The sequence below is a fragment of the Orbicella faveolata genome, unplaced genomic scaffold, assembly GCF_042242905.1.
Source record: "Orbicella faveolata isolate gen_17 unplaced genomic scaffold, um_ofav_v1 contig_12, whole genome shotgun sequence".
Classification (NCBI taxonomy): domain Eukaryota; kingdom Metazoa; phylum Cnidaria; class Anthozoa; order Scleractinia; family Merulinidae; genus Orbicella; species Orbicella faveolata.
Window position 1 is genome coordinate 23,231,591 of NW_028301539.1, and position 22,366 is coordinate 23,253,956.

The 22,366-nt window shown below is 38.5% G+C and overlaps 2 protein-coding genes across 5 annotated transcripts in view; both read right to left on the reverse strand.

Annotated features, from left to right (window-relative positions):
• LOC110041639 (intermembrane lipid transfer protein VPS13D-like) overlaps positions 1 to 22,366 on the reverse strand; it is an 85,374-nt gene that overhangs the window by 20,399 nt on the left and 42,609 nt on the right. For all 4 annotated transcript variants that reach the window (XM_089276877.1, XM_089276873.1, XM_089276867.1 and 1 more), the window contains exons 40-57: positions 21,726 to 21,882; positions 21,310 to 21,497; positions 20,707 to 20,788; positions 20,113 to 20,230; positions 19,416 to 19,486; positions 18,702 to 19,025; positions 17,981 to 18,162; positions 17,368 to 17,502; positions 16,317 to 16,467; positions 14,761 to 14,977; positions 14,142 to 14,364; positions 13,356 to 13,544; positions 12,728 to 12,894; positions 11,979 to 12,032; positions 11,799 to 11,876; positions 6,369 to 6,513; positions 5,873 to 5,970; positions 4,960 to 5,037 (exon numbers count right to left, since the gene is read on the reverse strand). In XM_089276877.1, coding sequence (XP_089133003.1) covers positions 4,960 to 5,037; positions 5,873 to 5,970; positions 6,369 to 6,513; positions 11,799 to 11,876; positions 11,979 to 12,032; positions 12,728 to 12,894; positions 13,356 to 13,544; positions 14,142 to 14,364; positions 14,761 to 14,977; positions 16,317 to 16,467; positions 17,368 to 17,502; positions 17,981 to 18,162; positions 18,702 to 19,025; positions 19,416 to 19,486; positions 20,113 to 20,230; positions 20,707 to 20,788; positions 21,310 to 21,497; positions 21,726 to 21,882 — 2,657 coding nt within the window. The remainder of the gene's footprint in view (positions 1 to 4,959; positions 5,038 to 5,872; positions 5,971 to 6,368; positions 6,514 to 11,798; positions 11,877 to 11,978; positions 12,033 to 12,727; positions 12,895 to 13,355; positions 13,545 to 14,141; positions 14,365 to 14,760; positions 14,978 to 16,316; positions 16,468 to 17,367; positions 17,503 to 17,980; positions 18,163 to 18,701; positions 19,026 to 19,415; positions 19,487 to 20,112; positions 20,231 to 20,706; positions 20,789 to 21,309; positions 21,498 to 21,725; positions 21,883 to 22,366) is intronic.
• Positions 14 to 4,884, reverse strand: LOC149117231 (melanocyte-stimulating hormone receptor-like). Its single transcript, XM_089277156.1, has one exon. It carries the CDS (start codon positions 2,758 to 2,760, stop codon positions 1,858 to 1,860), a length of 903 nt encoding a protein of 300 aa, XP_089133282.1. The 5' UTR covers positions 2,761 to 4,884; the 3' UTR covers positions 14 to 1,857.

Consider the following 22,366-nt stretch of genomic DNA (forward strand, 5'->3'; position numbering starts at 1 on the left):
TTTTTTTTTTAAATTTTATTTTCGTTTCTTTTTTATTTTCGGGTTTTATACCGGTAGCTCCCTTCTAAACAAAGGTAAAGAAGAACACTTTGTAATGTATTTCTTAGTGATAAACGTCGATTTTAGTAGGAATTGAATGGTTGACGATCAGGAAGAACAGCAAATAAAAGCCAAAAACAATGAAAGAGCAGCACTGCCAGCTCACAAAGCTTTCAGAGAAAAAGACAGACAGACAGACAGACAGACAGACAGAGAAGTCGAAAATGTGCACACGGTTAGCTAACACCCTAAACATCGGCTTTTGTAATTCGTAAGCCACAGAAGGACGGCCGCGCTAATTGTTTGCGCGCATCTCTACTGCGCATGCAATTTACACGCCACGTCATGCATCGAGCGCGCAGACTAAGTAGTATGAAATGGCATGTTCATATAATATACACGACAAGAGTTGTCAAAACGACTTTGAGCAAATTGTATATTGGGTCGCACAGCGTAAATACAAAGAACAATCATGAAGAAAATGTCGGCGTTTGAGTTGATTTAGGAAAACGGTTGATAAAAAGGACCACAATTAGCTGGATCACCACATAGCACAAAAAACTGGTAGTACTGAAACATATTGGAAAATTGTCCTTACTGTTTCCCTCGAAGGAGCGTTAAGCCAGTAATCAGCATGTAATTTCTTCTCAAATATGCACATGGCAAATATTAAGCGTGCGAGGTAAAACTCCGGTAAAATTCTGGTTATCATCCTCCCACCGTCCCCAAATTTATTAATTAGAATTGGTAAGGAGCCAGTAGGCGGAGGAAAATTTTAATAAAAGATGACATGACCAGGGGCGAGGAGTCTATTTGCCATAAAATGTGTAAAATTGTTTAATAAATACAGATACATTTACTTCACTACCCGAGAGTCTCAATATGTGGGGTTCACAATTTACGAGTCGAAAATTGCAAATGGTAAAAATCCCCTGTAATTATATTGAAATAATGTTTCTAATTTTTTTTTTCCTTTTACAAAAACTGGACCCTTTGAATCGCAGATTCACGAGTGTTGTTATTTAAACATCATTTAAATATGCGGAGATATAATTGAAAATCGTTATCTGTGGAAAATGAAATTGAATTCTACTAAAACAATTACAACTTTCGCTCTCGATTTCTACCAGGTGATAGATGATTTGGCCTTCCGCGTCATCAAATATCGCCTCATAGAAATATCGAACTCACACTGAGTCTAATTGTTCAATATAACTCGCCAAATTAGGTTATATTCCAATTCTCGGTAATGTAGTTAAGTGCACACATCGCTTATAAATGGAAATAAAATACAACAGGGGCAGCGTTTTGTTTTGGTTTCAATATAACTCGCCGAATTACGTTACATTCCAATTGCCGCGACAATGTATTTAAGCGCACATTTCGCTTTTAAATGGAAATGAAATAGTGCAGCGGCAGGTTTTTTTGGTTTTCATTTAGAATTCAGCACGGATAATACAGAAAAAGAAAATAAAAATTGCATGTTATCACCTACATTGTAAGTGAGCTTGTTTTTCGATGCCTCATATAACAGTACTCGATCCTTCATAACAAGATCTTCCAAATTACGTTTGCATCTCGTTTATTTACAATTCTCAATGACAACATGAGCCACACAACTAACAGAGAAAACGAAAATTACTTTTTCGCTGCAAACTTCAGTTTTATACTTCTTTTTGGTGAGAAATAATTTCTAGTTTTCCTCTTTTTTCTTTACAGGACTTCTGCAGACACAGACAGCTATGAAAAAAAATTAAAATTACCGCCTCGCTATAAACTTCAGTTTACTTCTTCTTTTCGTTCAGAAAGAATAAATTTCTAGGTTTCCTCTTGTGGTTTACAGGACATCAGCCTTGCTGTCTTAACAACTTCCTTTCGAAGCTCGCGAAGACGCCAGCAATACAAAAACGGATTGATGGACGAGTTCAAGAATACCGCGGTATTAGCAAATTCCCATTCGCTTTCCCAGTCCTTGATGGAAAGAGCAGTAAGAGCCAATGAAACAAATATTGGAAAATAACATAATATCAAAGCGATGTAGAAGACGAATGTGTTCAATGCACTTTTTCTCAAACGCAAAATATTCAAGTTTTTTCCAGCGTCAGAACTTTGCGCTACCTGTTGTTGAGACTTAATTTGAAACTGATGTCGACGCACAATGCGATAAATTCTGATGTAACAAAACGTGCACATTATGAGACAAATGATAGTAACAATGCTAACAAGAGAGCTCTGTAAACGAAAACCTAAAAAGTGAAACCCTGCTATAAGTAGGCTAAACAACCATATAATCATTAAACTACATTTAACACGACGTTCAGTCACCAAAGAAGTATAGCTCATGTGATAGTGAAGCGCCAGGAACCTATCCACAGTGATGGCTGTTATTGTCAAGAAAGAAACGCCACATAAAGAATACCCTAACATTGTTGAAACATGGTATAAGTCATGGTCTTTCGTGAGTAGAAGAGTGCAATAAATCGGTTGAACAATAAGACCAACAAGGATATCTGAAACAGCCAGACTGCACAGCATTATCATCTGCGTCGAGCGAATGGAAGGCGTTCTTATTATGGCGGTCAACACCAAAGCGTTGCTCACAATGGATACGAGTATCAGTGGAGCGTTCAGAACACAGTTTAGGATGATAATTATAGTTTCAGGACGAGTCAGTGTTAGTTCATTTTCCGATCCGTTGTTGTCTTCCTCGCTCTTGTTCATGGTCAACTCTTAACTTTCCTTTCGTTTCGCCCAACGGAACAAAAGAAATCTGAAGAACGGCGGAGTCACCCGGCACAGTGAAAGCAACACAGTTAAGTGCATTTTGCTAAACATTCGGTGACTTTAAATTAACTCATTAGATTGACGTTTTTCGCGAAAGGTGTTCAATAACCATTCATTGTTACGAAAAAAGCGACAACTGCATATCGCGATATTGACATTAAATTGGTGTTTGGTTTTAAATATCACTCAAACAGCGTTTAATTAAACTTCGGGTACTTTCCTCAACCAACGAATATTCGCAAATTATTCGATGATAATTCGGTCCTTTACCGCTTTAAGCAGCAAAGACCCCAAGAGATGGAGTAAAACTGAAAAGAGTGACGAGTCAAAACAAACCCGCTGTATTGCTCGTATAATTGCTTTTGAAAGGAAATTGCAGGCTTAGAATCGATCTTGGAAAACGCTTTATAGAAAGGAGTACAATAAGCTGTATCGGAACACGGCATGAAAAGCTAGTAGGAAACTTATTGGAAAATGTCCTTACTGTTTGACCTCTCAGGAAATTTAAGCCAGTAATTAGCATGTACGTTAATGGACATTTCCCAAAAACAGAATAGGCAATGAGCTAGATGGCAGAAGGAATAATTCAATATAAGATGTTTCGACCAGGCTTTGGCTCGGTAAGGAGCCCCTTTGCCCAGTAAAAGGTTACCATTGTTTAATAATAAAACACGGCAATTAACTGCTCCGCATGAGCAACAAGGATCCAATTAGACAGAGTTGAAAAATTGTGTCCCAGTCGAAATTGACTGAATATGAAAAATCAGCTGTAAACAAATACTTCAATGCCACAAATGCATTTGCAAACCTACGCCTGCGGCTGATAAATGATCACAAAGGGAAACAATACGGAACACCATATTCGATACCGTACTGTTTCATACTTTACGTTTCGAAAAAACCAAAGAGAGAAAAAAGTGAAAGTCTATATAATTGATATTATAATTCCGCTTGTTTTAGCTCTCCGTTGAGCTGTCTGACGGCTTCAAGGGTCAAGTTTTATAAGGGATGGTAACATTTGGGATCATTGACGCAACAGACACACTTGAATACAAAAAATGACAAGATAAGTTACCCCCATTGACTCCTCTTAAAAGGTCCTAACTAAAAACCATGGGCCGGGTTGTTCGGAAGCCGGTTAACGCTAAAACAAGGATTAAAACGGTTAACCGAAGTAGTATTTTTTTTCTTGTATAAAAGTGTTTTTCACTCCTCATGTTTTGCATACACTCTTTTGGAAAAGAATAAAAGAATACATTTTATGAGAATATTGAGTCTGAAATTTTAAGCCTTAAAATTAATATTCGGAAAACTTTAACAACAATCCCGAAGAGATTTTGAAAAGAATAGAATTTTTGTGTGTCGAAAAATTGCAAATACAATACAATTATATGTTTTAAACTAAACCGTATAAAGTTGTTCCTTTCTCAAAACGACAAAACTAACCAAAAAACAACAAAATCAGCACTAGCCGAATGTTCGGTGCTTATAACATTTCTGCAAGAAGTTATGTGCGTCATATCAGTTTTTAATGCCTGCAGAAGGGCTCAAAAATTATTTTAACAACATCCAGACACCAAATACATTGGAAAACAGAAATGTAATACGCTATAATCTAAGAATATTCACAGGAATATTTTCAGCGTAAAATCCGCAGAAAAATGAGAATATTCAGCCACGGCCGGAAAAGCAATATTCTTATAGGAAAGAGTTTTAGTTTGCGATTACTCAGACAAACAGCATAAAACATGAGCATAAAACCTCGCCGAAAAGTTACAAAACTGATGTCAAGATTCTCGCTGGCCCTAGGTTAGCTTAATCGGGACCAATTGCAGACCAATGAGTTTCTTGCGCCAATTTTTCAAAATCAGGGAGTTTTTCCCATTCGCTTTATCTCGGAAACGAAGAAGCACTCGTTTTTTGTTTTTTTTTCTCTCTTGCATTATAATTTCTAACACAGGTAACTCATTATCTGACCAAATTAAAAGTTTGATAATAATGTATGTATTAGCAGATTTCCGCCAGAACGTCCTTAATTCACGTTATCACGTTCAAGCTAATAATAATTAACTAATACCAACGAACTGAATGACTGGTACACTTGACTTTGCACTGGACTGAAAACTTTTAGCATACCTCATATTGACATGAAATGAATCGTCCTGATCAATCCTGAAACCCCCAGACCACTTACAGTGAGAAACATCACTTAACCTTGAAAAACAACCATTGAAAATAAATCCATTAGAAAAAAACACCACTTGCCTACATATTTTTTGTTACAGATATGTCGTTCGTTATAAGAAGTCTATAAATGACAGATTCAAGCATTTTAAATGTTCTCACTGATTACAAGTTGATTCGTCATGAAGCTCTTGTACCACAAAGCTACTGTCCACACATGTGAAGTTACGTTATAGTGGTGGAAAGATATCAAAAAGAAAACTGAGCCAAAAGGGAACAGGGGCCAAAGGTTATAACATGTGCTATCGCTCACTTTGTACAAGTGACGAAGCTACTATTGGCTGTACTATTGAATTGAAAAGTTTTACCCAAGAAATGACTAAGCCCTTCGGTATTCAGCACGTCCATGGTAAAAAAGGTTAAAGCATGAAGCGACAAGGAGTATTCAACTCCTCCTTGGATGGGATGCTAGTCCATCGCAGGGTTACCCCCAGCATTACGTTCGCTGGTACCCATTTATAAACCTGGGTGGAGAGAGGCACTGTGATAGTAAAGTGTCTTGCCCAAGAACACAACACAATGTCCCCGGCCAGGGCTCGGTTCCGGACCGCTCAATCCTAAGACGAGCGCACTAACCATGAGGTCACCACGCCTCCCACTTCAGCACGTCCATGAGTTGTATAATATTGCTTTGGGAATAGTAGCATGTGAAGCAATATATCACATTAACAGATTCTCAACAAAAACAACAACAACAACAACAACAACAACAACAACACCAACAACAACAATAACAAACCATCAAAGTAACCACAGAGACTAAGTTCAACATAACTTATAGGAGCACAAATTAAAGGGCTTTTACCTGATGCACAACAGTTGGTCTAAGTCTGTTCTGGCCCAGTGAAAAAGCACCAGGGCCCCTGGCAAGGCAGTGAGTGCACTCTTGGGATTAGACGTTTCCTGCAGTGAAATCAAAGAAACACTCTACATAAAAGACATTGATTCTTTGGAAATAATTAAAAGTACGCCTGAAAAAGTTACTTTCCGCTAGACAGGAATGTAGTGTCGCAAGCCAGCATCTCAAGTCAATTACAGACCTTTGATGAATTCCCTCATTCCTCGCAGACTAATTGGGTCTAGAAAACCACACTCAAAGTGGTGAAAATAATAAGCCTTGGTTTAAAATGCTTCGGCTAACAAGCAGCTAAGATACTTGGCTAAAATCAGAAAGAGAGAGTCAGTGCCCCAGTGGCAGACATTGCTATATACCAATGCCTTGTTCAACAAAAGGAAAATGACTGAGTTGACTAAACTGACTTCAGTGATTAAGTAAAGAAAAGAGCTAGAAATATGCATACTTGCTCTCTGACGAAGTGTCTCTGCGAAAAAACGAGAGTGTGCTGAGTTCTGTTCTCCAGCTGATACCGTGTAGCGAGGGTGACAATTCTGGTATCACGATACCGACCCTGGCCAAAGCGAACATCAATACCGATATCGTACACCCTGCAGAAAAAAACACAACAAGAACATTGAAAGTACAATGGAATGAAACGTAGCAACTACTACCAAAGATGACCTTACATGCTGCATCACTTCTTGAGGCACAATGTAGAGAACTTATCAACCGTAAATACGTAGGAAATGTATGCAATCAATGCTGTATATATCTTCTGAGTGGAGCGGAATTAAATGTGTTAATTCAAAACATTTAATTATTTATCCATTGCATGAATTAATTAATTGGGTGTAATTCCTCAAGGGTCCCAGGGAAGGAAACCTGTCGTTTACCTTGAGCCGGTCATTATGTACTTATACCTCGAGCGAAATGAAATAATGAGAAGCAAAAACTTAAGCAAGTTAGCTCAGGAAGGTTTGTGTTTCACTTCTCGAAATATTGGTTATCCTGAACTGATTCACGGTTTGACGAGAATTAAATACAAACCCTAACACGTTATTGCACGCCTGCTAGGGCGTATACGCAAGCAGTATTTAATTTTGTGCAGTATTTACATGTTATTTACAAATAGCTGGCAATTAAATTCCCTGTTATTACTTTAACTTAGAACGACTTTCTCACGACATCTCAGTTTACGCATTTATCGCCCTACATTTCAGGTTGTAATTTCACAGGGTTTATAGCGGTCTAGACATCTTGGCAGTGTTTTAGTAAACTATTTTGTCATATCATTAGAGCCCACCATTTAGATTTTAAACTTATTGTTTAAGATTATTTACGCCAACCTACTAAGAAACTGGACAAACAGTGTATTAATCACTAAACAAACACTTTTACACTGCCTCAAAGAAAGTAGGTTTGCTTGATTTTTAAGAGCTTGTCATGATTAAAAATCATTATTGTTACACTTAGTTAAATACGGTATACACTATAGATATTTTAGGAAATTTCACGCAGTTTTACAGCCCACAGCAGTGTTACTATAATAGAACCCATGTCAATTTTACAAATCCTACATCTTCGGTAAGTTGTCAAACAGCTCAAGCCTAAAGCGTTTTTCAAACGTTCTAGTGCTGAAACATTTAACAAAACTGTGATAATCGCTATTACAAAATCGCTTTTTTACCGAGCAAAGAATACTTCACAAACTTCTGCTGCACGTTACATAAAGTTCACCGGGCAACTATTTGTTATGCCCGCACTGATAGAACAATTCAACCAATCACCACCCCAGCACTACGTTACCATTTCTTAGAAGTGACAAGACACACGGACTCGCTAGGGAGGTTTGCGCGAAACAGACACGCAGCTTGCACGTGCAACTCCAACTGACGGCTGACAGCGCTGCTGGACACTTTGCATGCGGGCGCGGCAGTACCGGCGGCTTTTCCTTTCTGTTTTGTTCTGTAATGAAGGGATTTAATGTGACAACGGGCTCAGTAATTTCCATAACAAATGTCGAGGATTTTTTTGTTCCCTATGTTCCCGGTTTCTACGTCGACCATGTTGGAAACATAGAGAAGACCTTAGCACTTCCGCTAAAGTTCTAATTTCAAAAAACTGCCCGAAGCAGCCAACCAGCCTTCTTTTCGTCACTCTTCCGCTCCTTAGTATTGAGTGTTACTGTTTTTTTACGCATCACAAACCTTCCTGATAGTAAAATATACTACAATCATAGACTGACACCGTTACTTGCTTTAAAGCGTTACAGTTATGTTACTGTTACACTGGAAAATTTGACCCATTTACAGACTTTATGAAATGTCTGTAGATCCTGAATTTACAGACTTGGTCACTTATCTCGCTTAAAAACAAAATGTCTATAAATTTATTTTACAAAGATTCTGTTTAGTTGTTAGTTCTGTTCATTTTAAAATGTTTGCAAAATGTTTGTAAATTGTACCAGCTAGAATAAGAGGAAAGAAATCATAATTTACAGACTTAACAAAATCTTCTAAGAATGTGTTTACATACATACATACATACAGACAGACAGACAGACAAACAGACACACACACACACACACACACACACATACATACATACATACATACATACATACATACATACATACATACATACATACATACATACATACATACATACATACATACATACATACATACATACATACATACATACATACATACATACATACATACATCACTTTATTTACCCTCGGATTTCAGAGTAGCTTATGCAGGTAATATCTCCGAGCATTTAACCATCAGATGAGAGATAGACCACCACACCGGGAACTACGTCCCCTACTCTTTTCGATTAGTGTGTGGGTTCTTTTACGTCCCACAGAATTAGTTTTGAAGAGTTGTGAGACGGGGCCTACGGTTTATCGTCCTTATCCGAGAAGACTAGAAAGTCTAACCATTTGCAGATGTCATTACAAAGGCAGCACTTTCTCCTCAATTATTTAAAGACCCTGAGTGTTGGTCCGGCCGGGGTTTGAACCTGCGACCTCCCGCACGCTAGTCCGGTGCTCTACCACTGAGCTAACCGGTCGGCGGTCAAAAAATTTAAATTTAGATTTTACGCGTTTAGCCTGATCATGTAAAATCTCTGTAAATTGACATACACGGGACACCATAAAATCTCTGTAAATTGACATACTCGGGGTACCATAAAATCTCTGCAAATTGACATACTCGGGGCACCATAAAATCTCTGTAAATTGACATACTCGGGGCACCATAAAATCTCTGTAAATTGACATACTCAGGGCACCATAAAATCTCTGTAAATTGACATACTCGAGGCACCATAAAATCTCTGTAAATTAACATACTCAGGGCACCATAAAATCTCTGCAAAATCTCTGTAAATTGACATACTCGGGGCACCATAAAATCTCTGTAAATTGACATACTCGAGGCAAAATAAAATCTCTGTAAATTGACATACTCAGGGCACCATAAAATCTCTGCAAAATCTCTGTAAATTGACATACTCGGGGCACCATAAAATCTCTGTACATTGACATACTCGAGGCACCATAAAATCTCTGTAAATTGACATACTCAGGGCACCATAAAATCTCTGCAAAATCTCTGTAAATTGACATACTCGGGGCACCATAAAATCTCTGTAAATTGACATACTCGGGGCACCATAAAATCTCTGTAAATTGACATACTCGGGGCACCATAAAATCTCTGTAAATTGACATACTCGAGGCAAAATAAAATCTCTGTAAATTGACATACTCATGGCACCATAAAATCTCTGCAAAATCTCTGTAAATTGACATACTCGGGGCACCATAAAATCTCTGTAAATTGACATACTCGGTGCACCATAAAATCTCTGTAAATTGACATACTCGGAGCACCATAAAATCTCTGAAAATTGACATACTCGGGGCACCATAAAATCTCTGTAAATTGAGATATACTAGGGGCATCAAAAAGAAAGCATACGTTGGCCCAGGGATTACGTGAATTCTCCTCGTTAAAATTCCCAAGCCAGGTATCATCAACTAAGCACAAATCTGGGCGGGACAAACTTTGGTCAGGTATTCAGTTAATTGGGGCGCAGCGCATGTAGATCGCCGACTGGTGATACTCCTTCCGCGAAGCGTGCTAAAACCTACTCAGGAGGTCGACAGCTATCGACCTGCAAAACAAGGTGTTCTTTCTCGAAGTAAAGCTACGGTAGTCTCCGAAGAAAAATCGGGCGAAGATAAATGATAAATATGATATCCGTGAATAGAAGCAACATACTTTTCTTGCGAACAGTTCCAATCAAACAGCTGGGCCCTAATAACACAACATAAAGTGCCCTTCATAAACACGTTTGAAACAAGTAAATCTCAGTTGTTAGTTACATAACTTTGAACTTCAGAATTTATTTGTTATTGAAAGGCACAAAGGTTATTATATTTTGTGTGTACCTGTCACAATCCTTAGTATGCTGTTTACAAAGCTCTCCTAGGGAAAGCTTTGTACTTGTATTACCTTATTATTATCGTATTATCTTATTAAACTTATTACAAGGTCACCTTGTAATAAGTTTAATAAGATATTGTTCTGGTTCTCAATACCTTCCTGTTGATTTTACAGAGATTATGTGTACTTTTGTTTGACCTGTTGTGCAGTTTATTTGTGTACATTATACTAAGATTTTATGCAATGTTCAGTTCACTTTTTACATATATTTTATTGAGATTATGTCTTATGGCTTTTGTACCATTTCCTTTTGTACAGGCTGATTTTACAGAGAAAATGTGGACATTTTGCAGAGATTTATACCAATAAAATGCTTATATTTTACAGACATTATGTGCACTTTTGTGTGGCATTACGTGTAGTTTATTTGTGTAGATTTTACTAACATTTTATGATGTTATTTTAGCTTAAATTTTACAGACATAATACGGAGATTTTATGCTTTCGATTTTACAGAGATTTTTTCTCCTGCCCTTTTTACAGAGACAATGTGGAGATTTTACAGAGATTTCTTTATATACTATAAAATCTCTGTAAATTTTACAAAAAATTTACAAGAAAAATAGCTACATTTCACGGACATTTTATGCGATCTGAAAGCGAAACACGTACTGAAATTTACAGACTTTTTATAGAGATTACAAAATCTCTGAAAGTGTGCCAATTTACAGACATTGAAATTTATAAAGGAAATGTGAACATTTTACAGAGATTTGACAAACTTTCCAGAAGTCTGTAAATGGTTCAAATTTTCCAGTGTTAGTTTAAATACTTTAAAAGATTTTTAGATTCAATTAATAGCAATTTCTTCTTTTTTTACGTAGATTTTATATATTTCATTTTATGTATTTTATACACATTTAATGTTAATTGTTTACTTATTGAAAAGATTTAGGCAATTCGTTTAAAATTTACTTTGTATCTACTTCAGGTAATGCAATCGTTAAACAAACAATACCAATCTTGTTTGAACCATTACATTGCTTTTTCAACAAATTCAATATCTCGGTTAAAACGTAATTTCCAAAACGAAAGCAAACCAGAAACTCAACAAGTTTTCTTTACGACAATATACATTAAAACCTCCATCGGCTGTAAAAATCAAGATCATAGCGGTAATTAGACATAGAAAGAGTCAAACCAACCGGATTGCAGCTTAATTGACTACTTTGTCTCCTAAAATAACTTGGCTTTAAATTGTCTCAAAAATATTTACAAAATCACCATAAAGATGCGAATGATTATGGAAAACCCCTCTAGATTGCGATTGGTGTAACCTCTCTCACTGTTATCTGTATATAATATGTTTTCACTGCAAAACACCGTATTCCTTGACAAACTGTAAGCATAAAATTACACTGTATGTGACTTACTTATCAGGACGCCTTTCACCTTGCCTAGCATGTACACGTTTGAATTCCCTGGGACTGTCCAGTGAAAATGAGTTACTCCTGCACATAAGAGAATAGGTGAGGTAACAGACGTTGATACACAGCAAATTAAACTTGTGTATAGGAATATACATTTTGTAGTTACCGGAAAAAAGGCCTTACCAAACAGGCTTTCCGCCTACAGGTTGATAGTCCTTACCAATTCTCATTTGACACCTGCAGGAAAGCAAAAGTATTGTAGTAATTCCAAATAAAAAAAAATTAAAAAAGATAATAAAAAATTACTCTCCAATGCCCATGACTGGAAGAAAACTGAACTTGAAATCGAACATGATATCCGTGAACGGGCAGGAAAGATATAATGGTTCCAAGGCTTGAAAAAAGTGCCGTCCGGTAGTCCGGGGCAAGTGGATTTTCCTGCTGCGCAAGTAATTTTTCATTCTCACTTTCCCGATAGGCAAGGGATCAGGCAAGTCGTCTACCAATTAAGCAGACTAGGTCTTGCCCAGGGCAAACAAAATTTGAGAGCTACTTGTCCCGAGGGCTAGCTGTAATTCACGTTTTTTTCGAACCTTGGGCCCGTTTCTCGAAGGTCCCGAAAAGTTTTCGCACCCCAAAGCCGTAGCAAGATCTCCAACCTTATGACTACAGAGCTGTTCTATGCACATATTCGTAATGTGAACAGAGGTTCCCGTCATACGAGACGTTTCAGGCGTATACAACTCTCTTTCTTTAAATATCGATTAATTAAAAATGGCTTTGCGGGCCCGACAAGTTTCCGGGGCTTTCGAGAAACGGGCCCTTGGACCGTTCATCACCTGGTTGCCTGTCATCTTATACCAAAGTACGGGTAAAGCATTAACTCAGCAAATACTACATCAAAGTAAAACTTCCTCTACAATTCAAAATACCTTGAAGGTGCATCCCTGTCAGAGAAGGAAAACAACAACGGAGTCAAGCTACGAGCCGTCTCATGCTCGTCAAACTGCCCAGCCATGTCATGAGGAACGGCCTCTTGTTTGAAGACCAGAGGAATCCCTGTCTTGTTGATCATCCAGTAAGGAGCATAAATAGACACCTATTCAACCATAAACAAGCAAAGGGTTTAAAATAAAAGATGAAGAACGGATGGGTACCCTTAAATTTATCCGCAAAGAAAATGAGTTAACTGTTCTTTTCTGATTTTTAAGCGGAAATTGCTGCAAAAAGGTTACAGACTAATCCAGGAAAATTGCCACAACGTACAAACTGAAATAATGCAACGTAGAAGTCTAACAATTGTATAGCAAAGAAAAAGCCTAGGCTTCAGCTTAACAATGTGAGTGTATATCAGAGACGAGCATATCTGCTGCACAGAACCGTTACCATACTAGTAGAAATGTCAGACTTTGCAACTGCCACTGTTGGTTGTCAACCAACCACTTGGTACTGACAAACTGTTAATAGTATGGGAATTACAATTCTACCAAAAACTGTAAAAGGAAAATAAACGACATAACCATTCCACTAAGGTTGACTGTTTGTTGCAAGATTACTTACTCTGAGTGATCCACCCGGTTTCACTGAGACTTTGACATTAACTATCAGAGATCTTCTCTTGGCGTCCTGTAACTCCACGTGGATGATTGGATGTTCTATCATGCTCAGTCGTCTTGAAATGCGAATGTTGTCACAGTACGAGAAATTCTCAATGCTGATGCCAAGATCAAGAGCTTTCTCTGGGTCTGCCTGTTTATCGACAAAGAAAAGAAACATAGCACAACCTCTCGTAAGCGACCACCTCTCATCAGCGACCAGTTTTCCAAAATACCAAAAGTTTCCGAGTCAATTCTCTATATTTTGAACCTCTTGTAAGAGAACACCTCTTGTAAGCGACCGTGACCACTTTTAAAGCCGTAAGTTTGAAATTTTGTTTTGTTTTTAACCTCCCGTAAGCTACCACTTGACAGATACTAGAATGGAAATTGGATAATAAGGTGTTGTAACATTATCGCACTCCTGGGTAGTACACGAACACGGACATTTTGAAATGGCAAGTACACTACTGTCTCTGCAGTTACCTTATGCTCACGAGGATAACGAACCAACATGGTCTAAGCTCTCGTAGGCGACCACCTCCCGTAAGCGCCCACCTAGGCTTGACATTTTGGTTGGTCGCCTGAGGTTCGACTGTACCTAAAGCTGCACTCTTTTTGTGTTTCACCATGTACTATTTAAAACTTTTCTTTCAAAGCTTCTCTTACTTCTCTTACTTGGATTGAGATTTTAACACATAGCCCAACCAACCCCCATCAACTAAATTCAGATGGACAAAGTAATACTTACAGTATACAAAGGTACAGACTTTCCGGCCTTGATGTTTCCTTTAGCTGGAGCATTTTTAACCTGGTAACTCAACTCACATGGTAGAAGATTAACCAGCATCACTGGGTACATTATCGTCAGGGTGTGGGCTGGTTGAGGCATCACATTCAAACCCTTGGTTTGAGACCCCTCGAGTAAAGGAAAATCTTCTGGATATCCCTCTCGCTTTACCGCTACACAGAACCTGTTCACAATGGCACCACAAAGAGATCAGCTGTACTCTTCAATTGTTATTTCACTAGCCATAAGAACTGATTTAGATAACCGTGTTTTCGTTCCGTATTCATTTTGCTCGGTGCATTCATTGATTTCCAACTCTAAGTAATTCACAATACAGTGTAACTAGTCTTACCGGTACAACATTCTCACGATCTCAGGCCTAAAACAAACCTAATTACTGCACCAAAGCACAAACTTGTTATGTTTCCTTACTTGCATTCCTCCTCTGTCTTCACTGCCTGCCATTCCAGCTTACCAAATCAACCAAACTGCTTAGTTCACTTCAGTGAGTCAGTCCTAACTTTTGCAACAATTTACACCACCCCAACACAAATAAAGACCGATATTAACTCAAACTTACCTGAACTTCCTCCCAGACTCCCCTGCAGTTGAAGCAGGAGAGCATTCCCTTCCATAGCCCATTGTAGTGTGACTCCTTAACACACTTCTCCATTCTATGGGTTGATGGCAAAACCCCACCTCCTTCCCATAAGGTCTGAGGTAAAGCTGCCACGAGGTACATCTTAGTGGTATTGCAACTGAAGAGTCTGGAGTGAGGACTGGAAGAGATTGTTGCCCTAAACGAAGGAGTACAACCGGGTTAAGCTGTCTTGCGCGGTAAGCAAAGTGAGCATGCATGCATGCATGCATGCATACATACATACATACATACATATACTTTATTTAACCTCGAATTTACAGAGTAGCTTGTTAGCTAATATCTTCGAGAGAAATAAATATTAGAAAGAAAAAGTAAAAAGATAAAATAAAATAAAATGAAATACAATTACAATTCTATATCATTTATACACTATATATATTTACACTGTGGAAAGGCCTCATATTTAAGGATCTTTTGCTTGAATTGAAGAAAATCAGATGTCCTGTAAGTGTCCGGGAGAGAGTTCCATATTTTACTAGCTAAGTATGAAAAAGAGCGCAGACCATAAGTAGTTGTTTTTGCTTTGGGAAGGTCCAGAATATAATTACCACGCAGATTATAGGATGAGGTACGTACAGTTAACATATCCCTTACAGTTACTTTCTTCATTGCAGATTTCTTCCTATAGAGCGGTTTCCAACTGAGTGTCGTAAAACCCAAATTAATTAGACAAAAATTAGACAACTCAGTCAATCTCAAACCGTAATGAAACCAAAACCAAAGTAACTGCCTGATTACGTCTGCGCTCAACTGAGAAGCACTCTATTGCAGCTGAAATCTGTACTCTTTTAAGATGGTATAACATTACAAACGCTTGTGGCGGACTGATAAGACATAAGAACGAGGTATTTTTTTGTGAAGGTGAATTAATCAATATGACACGAGCGTGGGACAAAGAAAAATTCTGAGTCCCCGACAGGAATCGGTCATGTCATGTTGATTAATTCACCTTCACATTTCATTACCGAGCTTAAAATTCACCATCTTTATTAACTTATCACTACTCACGATGAATTCGATAGCGTTGATCCTAGCAGAATGCAGGACACCTATCATATATCAACTCAGTTAAATGACCTTGCTCTCCATGAGTTCTCGTAGCTCAGTGGATAGAGCGCCCGCCCGGTGTTCGGGAGGTCATGGATTCGATCCCTGTCGGGGACTCAGAATTTTTCTTTGTCCCACGCTCGTGTCATGTTGATTAATTCACCTTCACATTTCATTACCGAGCTTAAAATTCACCATCTTTATGAGGTATTTTTTTGTACTTAAAAGTACAAAAATTGCTATTGATTTATTTATAACTTAACTCATATCAGTTCAATAACAACAGAAAGGCTGTCATCGTAAGTCATTGCAGACATTTTCCCTCAGCCCAAATCCAATCGGCTCAATTCGATTAATGTTAGAATTTCTGATTCTCGACTTATGCAAAAACGTCCTCCGTGACAACCAAATCAATCTCCCAAACTTACCATGCAGAGATGTCAATCCTTGTAGTTTAATCTCCAATGGTAAGTCCATCTTGTTCTTAATCATGAGCGCAGATCTGAGCGTGACCACTTTGCGTGCTCTGCCTAACAGACTGACATCGAATACAACTCGCGCAGATTGAAGATCACTCACCTGAATGAAAAAGTAAATAAAATCTCGTTGCTTGCCAAAGAGATATCAGTGAACTAGCTAATCCATCCGTACCTGTACCGTTTGTTTGGTCGAGTTTGTCGGACGCACTGTTATCAAGCTTTGTGTACGCGCATCTGACCAAAATTGTTCAGTCGAAACGTCTCTTAAATAGATCTAACAAATGTTGTTATAAGTAGGTCGTCTTGTGTGATCGTCTGGGTGAGGGCAGTTCTGAAAAGAACTGTTGTTGGTAACTGACGTTTCGACAACCTGAGAAGAAGTCATCTTCAGAGTCACGTGAATAATGTTAGTCAGTCGATGATGTTATAAGTCTGGTCCGTTGAACGTGATTGGTCAGTTTAGCCGTGATGGTATAGGCTGAAAGACTCGTGTTAAGTTTGTCAGCAGTCGTTGGTCGGTTCAACAGTTCTTCAACAGGTTCTCAAATCTCAAGCAGTTTAAGACCCACGTACGGGTCTTAGATCTAGACAACAACCTAAATGGATGTAGTGGCTGCCATCTTGGTAACTCATAATTTTAATTTCTCTTCTGAGACTTTTCTGTATATTATTTTTAGATAGTTCTAGTTAGGTGTCCCCTATTAGCAGCGGGGATTCTCCACTGCTAGATGTAATTGACACGGTAATAAAGTCATTATTATTATTATTACTATTATTATTATTATTATTATTATTATTATTATTATTATTATTATTATTATTATCATCATCATCATCATCTTGTTAGAACTACTCTCACCCGGAAGATCACATAATAAATTCAAACCATTTACTATGCAAAGGTCGTTGTTATGTTAGCGACAGGGACCAATATTCCATAGTTCTGAGTCTGAACATCACATACACCATGGGAAGGGATTGAATTGTTGATGTATCTTACCATAGATGTGCTGTCCACCTTCTGAGGCCGAGCTTGCCTGAAGAACGTACCAACTCGATCAACAGAGACTGGGGAGAGTGAGGCCCAGCCCTCCACCTGAACAATCACTTGATGTATGTTGAGTTCATGAGTGTCCTAAAACACAATAGTGGTCAAGCTACAACAAAACTATCTGTCTATATGGGTCTTTGGTGATATTACCACGTTCCCATGTTATGGCACAGTTTTTAAATGATTTTTTTGTGTCTTTTTAGTTAACACAAAAAACCCTAGTTAAGACCCAACGTCCACGAACAGCTCGAAGACACTCAAACAGAATACAATCCTCCTCATACCCCACCCCCCTCCCCTGTTAATTTCACAGTAGATGTATGCATATATGCGCGTTAAGACGCTTGTTAGCCTTCATTTGTTAAGTTTGGGATCATTGAGCAAAAGCAACAATCAAAAGCTGACATGATAAAATTATATCTCTGAAAACAAATCAAATATTTTCGTAGCCCAAACAGTGCGTGAAGAGCCCAATGAGCGACTAGCGTAGGAAGCTAAAACAGACCTGCTTAGTACCGTCCCATATACTGTATCGATCGACAATGATTCCCAATAAACTTACTCTGTGTCTCAACTTCTCTCCAGAACTGAACTCAAAAGGCGCCTCGCCACCTGAGGGCACTTCTTTCCAGTCAGACATTTTTCCTGAGCCAGAGCCTGGGAGACCTGGAAGTGCTTGCCCTGTGCTTGCCAAGATCACTTTTGATGGAGTGGTTGTCACCGTCTTAAACCACACAACACATCCTGAAATGACAGATTAAAATTACTGTTTACATTAGGGCTTAACACGAGTTTACAGCCTCATTTGTGTTACAATTCAACGTTATAATAATAACAATGTTCATAACACAAGCATCCAAAGAGCTATGTATCATTGTAGTGGTCGAGAAGTTTACCTCAGTACAAAGGAAAATAAAACATACATCATGATAATTCAAACAAAGTTCACGTATACAGCGTTGCATTGTCGTAATCATATTGTCAGCACAAAATCTAATACAAGCGTGCTCAAGATTATTTGTTAATTTTGCAAACTATTCAAATTAATAATCAATTTGAAATTTGGATGTTGTCAAATCAAGAAGCAATTTGTACAGTTCCGTGAGCAATATAATAAGCAGGTAATAAGACTACATCAAAACATTCATCTGACTGCCAAATTGCACTCGGCCCGCGACCTCATCTGCTTTTTGCCGTCCTCGGACATCAAGTTCCATAGCATATACAAACGTCTTTCTTTTTGTTTTCTTAAGTCCTTCAGAGAGCAAATAAAGAAAACCAACCTGTTTGATTTCTGAGCAAGAAAGGAACAAAAGGTGACCGTCGCCGAGGAAACCCTGATCCCGTGGACCACAATGACATGCTTGACTCTGGCCTGCTGGTAGGACTGCTCAAAGGGCTTTCGAGACTCATGCTTCGGTTTAGATCATCGTGTCTGCTGTCGCTTCTACTCGACGGCACTGACGGGAGGCTGGGGGTCTCGGTCGAGGGGACCGCTGACACAGGTGATGGGTCTGATCTGTAGTAGTCTTCAGACCAACTGGCGATGGTGTGGTTTATCATGTTGATTAACGTTGTTGTCACTGTGACGTCAAGACGATCTGGAGCTGTGAATTCAAACACGAAACAAATTTATCAATCACACGTTTAAACAACCCAATGAGTGAATCAGTATTCTTGAAGACCCAATCTTGGCCAGGATGCACTACGCGCTGTGCAGTATTGGAAAACAATAAGAAACATGCCATCATGTAAACCAAAACAATAACAGACGTGTGAAAAGCATAATGGTCAATACTGGGTCTTGAAAAAAAAACAAACTTTGCAGCTGGCGACAAAGCGTATAGGAAGAGCCATATTATTAATTGCAATAGGTTTATTTATCATCATTACCTATTTACGTTAACATTATACTTCAAGGTATGGACTTAAGGGTTTAATAGCAAGTAAAAAAGCGATATAATATAACAGTGTATAGCTAGTACATCACAACTCACCACATAGTTTTGCAAGAACCCTTGAAGTAGATGTTGGCGTCTTGCGTTGCTCCTGCCAGCGAAGTTGACATCTACAACAGAGGCACACAACACAAAGAAAACATGAAAAGACAGAAGAAGAAAAAAGAAAACGTCAAGCACCACCCCGAGCATCACTGGCGTGCACCATTGGAGTGCCCCATTTCTGGGCACTTGTTTCGCTCCCCAGCGGAGAGATTCCCTTGATATAGAGTCCTAAAGTGATGACGTCACAAAAATAAAAGTTTTGAAATTATGGGATATAATGTCATATTCTTATAGAGGATCCTAAAAGATGCTCTCATCCCAAAAATTAGCTCTGAATTGCAATTCCCGATAGAGATATAAGGGATCAAAGTTTGATAGCATCTCATACAAACCCGTCAAAATTTGTTTCAGTTCCTTCAGTTTAGAACTGACTCAAAATTAGAGAGATTTATATGGGGCAGTACCAAATTTTCATCCTTTATATTTCGGCTGGGAATTACAATTAAGAGGTAATTTTTGGCAAAGACCCTTTTTTAAGGACGCTCTATTCGAAAATGGCGCCAAATCCCATAATTTCGCAAATTTATTTTTTTGTGACGTCACACTTTAGGACTCTATATGTAGGCTACGGATGCGATGATACCCAAACACACCAAAAGGAACAGTTTAATATATGTGTTACATAGCTTACTTCCACGGCTCCACAAAAGGTTCCCAGTCTGATACATTTCTGTTGTAGTACTGTACTATCAACGTACAATGAGCGGCTCCCTCACCAGTGGACTGAAGGTCATGCCAGAAATTTAGATCTGTTAATGAAAGTCAAATGCAAAATTAAAGTACACCTAAATTCCCATGTCATATGTCATTGCTTTGCATAAAAACAGTATACTGAAGATGAACGTGGTTGACAAAGCACTAGATTTATGTCAAATCTGTTTTGTACTAAAATACAAAGATAGAACCTGTAATTCACCTAATGATTCCTCACTATGTGCTACCAAATGATGTTCTGACATTGATTTAGCCCTTTACATCACAAACAACTTTACAATTAGGCCAAGATATAAGTGCTAGCTTCTCCAAAACACAAAAGTTATAGCTTTAAATAAATCACTGTACTAAGATGACTGTGCTACTTCCAACGATTGAAAAAGTAATGTAATTTGTAAAAAGAGACTTCAGTAATAATAATGTTACAAGCATTACTAATACCTGCTTAATTAAAGGATTTATAACTGTCAAAGACGCTAAAGGATGAAATACACGGGAGAATTCTACATACTTTGAGTGCTGAATTCAATGAGTGGTACATCGCTGTCACCACAGTCATCAATCAGACAAACGCACACTGTCCCAGCGCTGACCTATCAAGACAAACAGTATCAGATTAGACGCTAACTTTTTTAAATTTCAGACAAATTTAAGTAGCATTACAGCACTAACTACAGAGTACTGCACATCCCTAAAATGGCGATAATGACATTACAACCATATTAGCAGCTGAGGGTTGAAAGGAAGGAAGCCTTGCGCCGAGCTGATCAGCTTTGGTAACATCAATTAAGCATCTGTTATGCAGGTTTGTTAAACGCAAAACTGTTTTTGTCTTACTGTTTGTAGTTTGCAGGACTGAATAATAAAACAGCATGTTTTGCTTAATTAATTATTTCTTATAACTCTTTGTCGCCTTTTTGTTTTTTGTTTTTGTTTTTGTTTTTGTTTTGTTTTTTTCGCAAACTGGAAGTAATACCAGATGTTCAATGTTAAGGCTGTGCTGTTCTTGTTGTTGTAGCTAGCCAGTTATAATTGTCTGTGTCGGAATGTCTGGGCTGATCTTATGTTGGCTATGTAAGAAGTGTCTATAACCTAGCAGAAGGAATCAAACTACCTCGAACCCAGCAAACTGCCAACCCTGCGCGCTGCCTTCTTGTTGAGAGCTTTGTGCTTGAATGACAGGAGCAGCATTCTCAAGAAGCCAAGTAGCTGATGCATCCAATCGACCTGAGGTGGCTTGTAAGGCTTTGATACAATCGGATTCCTTAAAGCCTAGTTCTTGAAGACGCTTCACTGACATCGCTGTCGTTATGAACAGTAAAGGACACAGAATGCAAGTTAGAAAATATACAGAAATGCCAAAGCCAGAGTTTTATGTTTTATTACACAAAGATTCGACACAATAACCAGTGACACGAAATTCTTGAAATTGATAGCTTCAGGGTCCTCCTCGATATTTTACCAACTTCTCTTCATAATCAAGACCACGTGTGTTTACAGAATGTAAAACGTAACTTATGTTTGTCTAACCATCAAAGTCGTGGTCAGGAATTTCATCCGTCACTTTTAAACTGGCCTCACTCTTAATCGCTTTGTTCAGCTGCTTGGACACAGACTCTAGGATGCTTAGGTATAACTTGTAGTCATTGTATGACACACGCATGATGAGGGGTCCTTGAAGATTAACCTGAAATCAATAAAAAGTCTGGTTATTTCAAGCTTCAGTTAGGTCGGACACAAACCGTGGCCTCAAGACAGTCATCTTCGTACACAAATCTCTGTATCACTCATACCAATACAGGCAGTACTGTTGCACTCAACAGCGTCGATTAATGTTTTTTGGTCTTCCTGACAACTTCCTAATGAATTCCATAGCCTGCGTAGCAAGCGTTTCCAAAAATGCACGCGAACGGAACGACACTGCGTGCGAATGCACCCTCTCCTCCTTCTCGCTCACCCCCTCCCCGTCTCTCCCCTTTTTTTGCTCACCCCAAGCGTGCTTCTTCGCTCGCTCGCTTGTTCCATCTCTCTGCCTGGAAAAGGAAAGAAAACGGCTGCTACGCAAACTATGAATTCCGTTTCGATTTGGACTATCACAGCCTGGGACGGGAGGTTGTTAGATGTTTACCATGTTAAATGCAAACACCCGTGGGTTTAATTGGAAGATACAA

Excerpts from the sequence above, each read along its gene's own strand:
- LOC149117231 (XM_089277156.1), bottom strand. The coding sequence starts at position 2,760 with ATGAACAAGAGCGAGGAAGACAACAACGGATCGGAAAATGAACTAACA.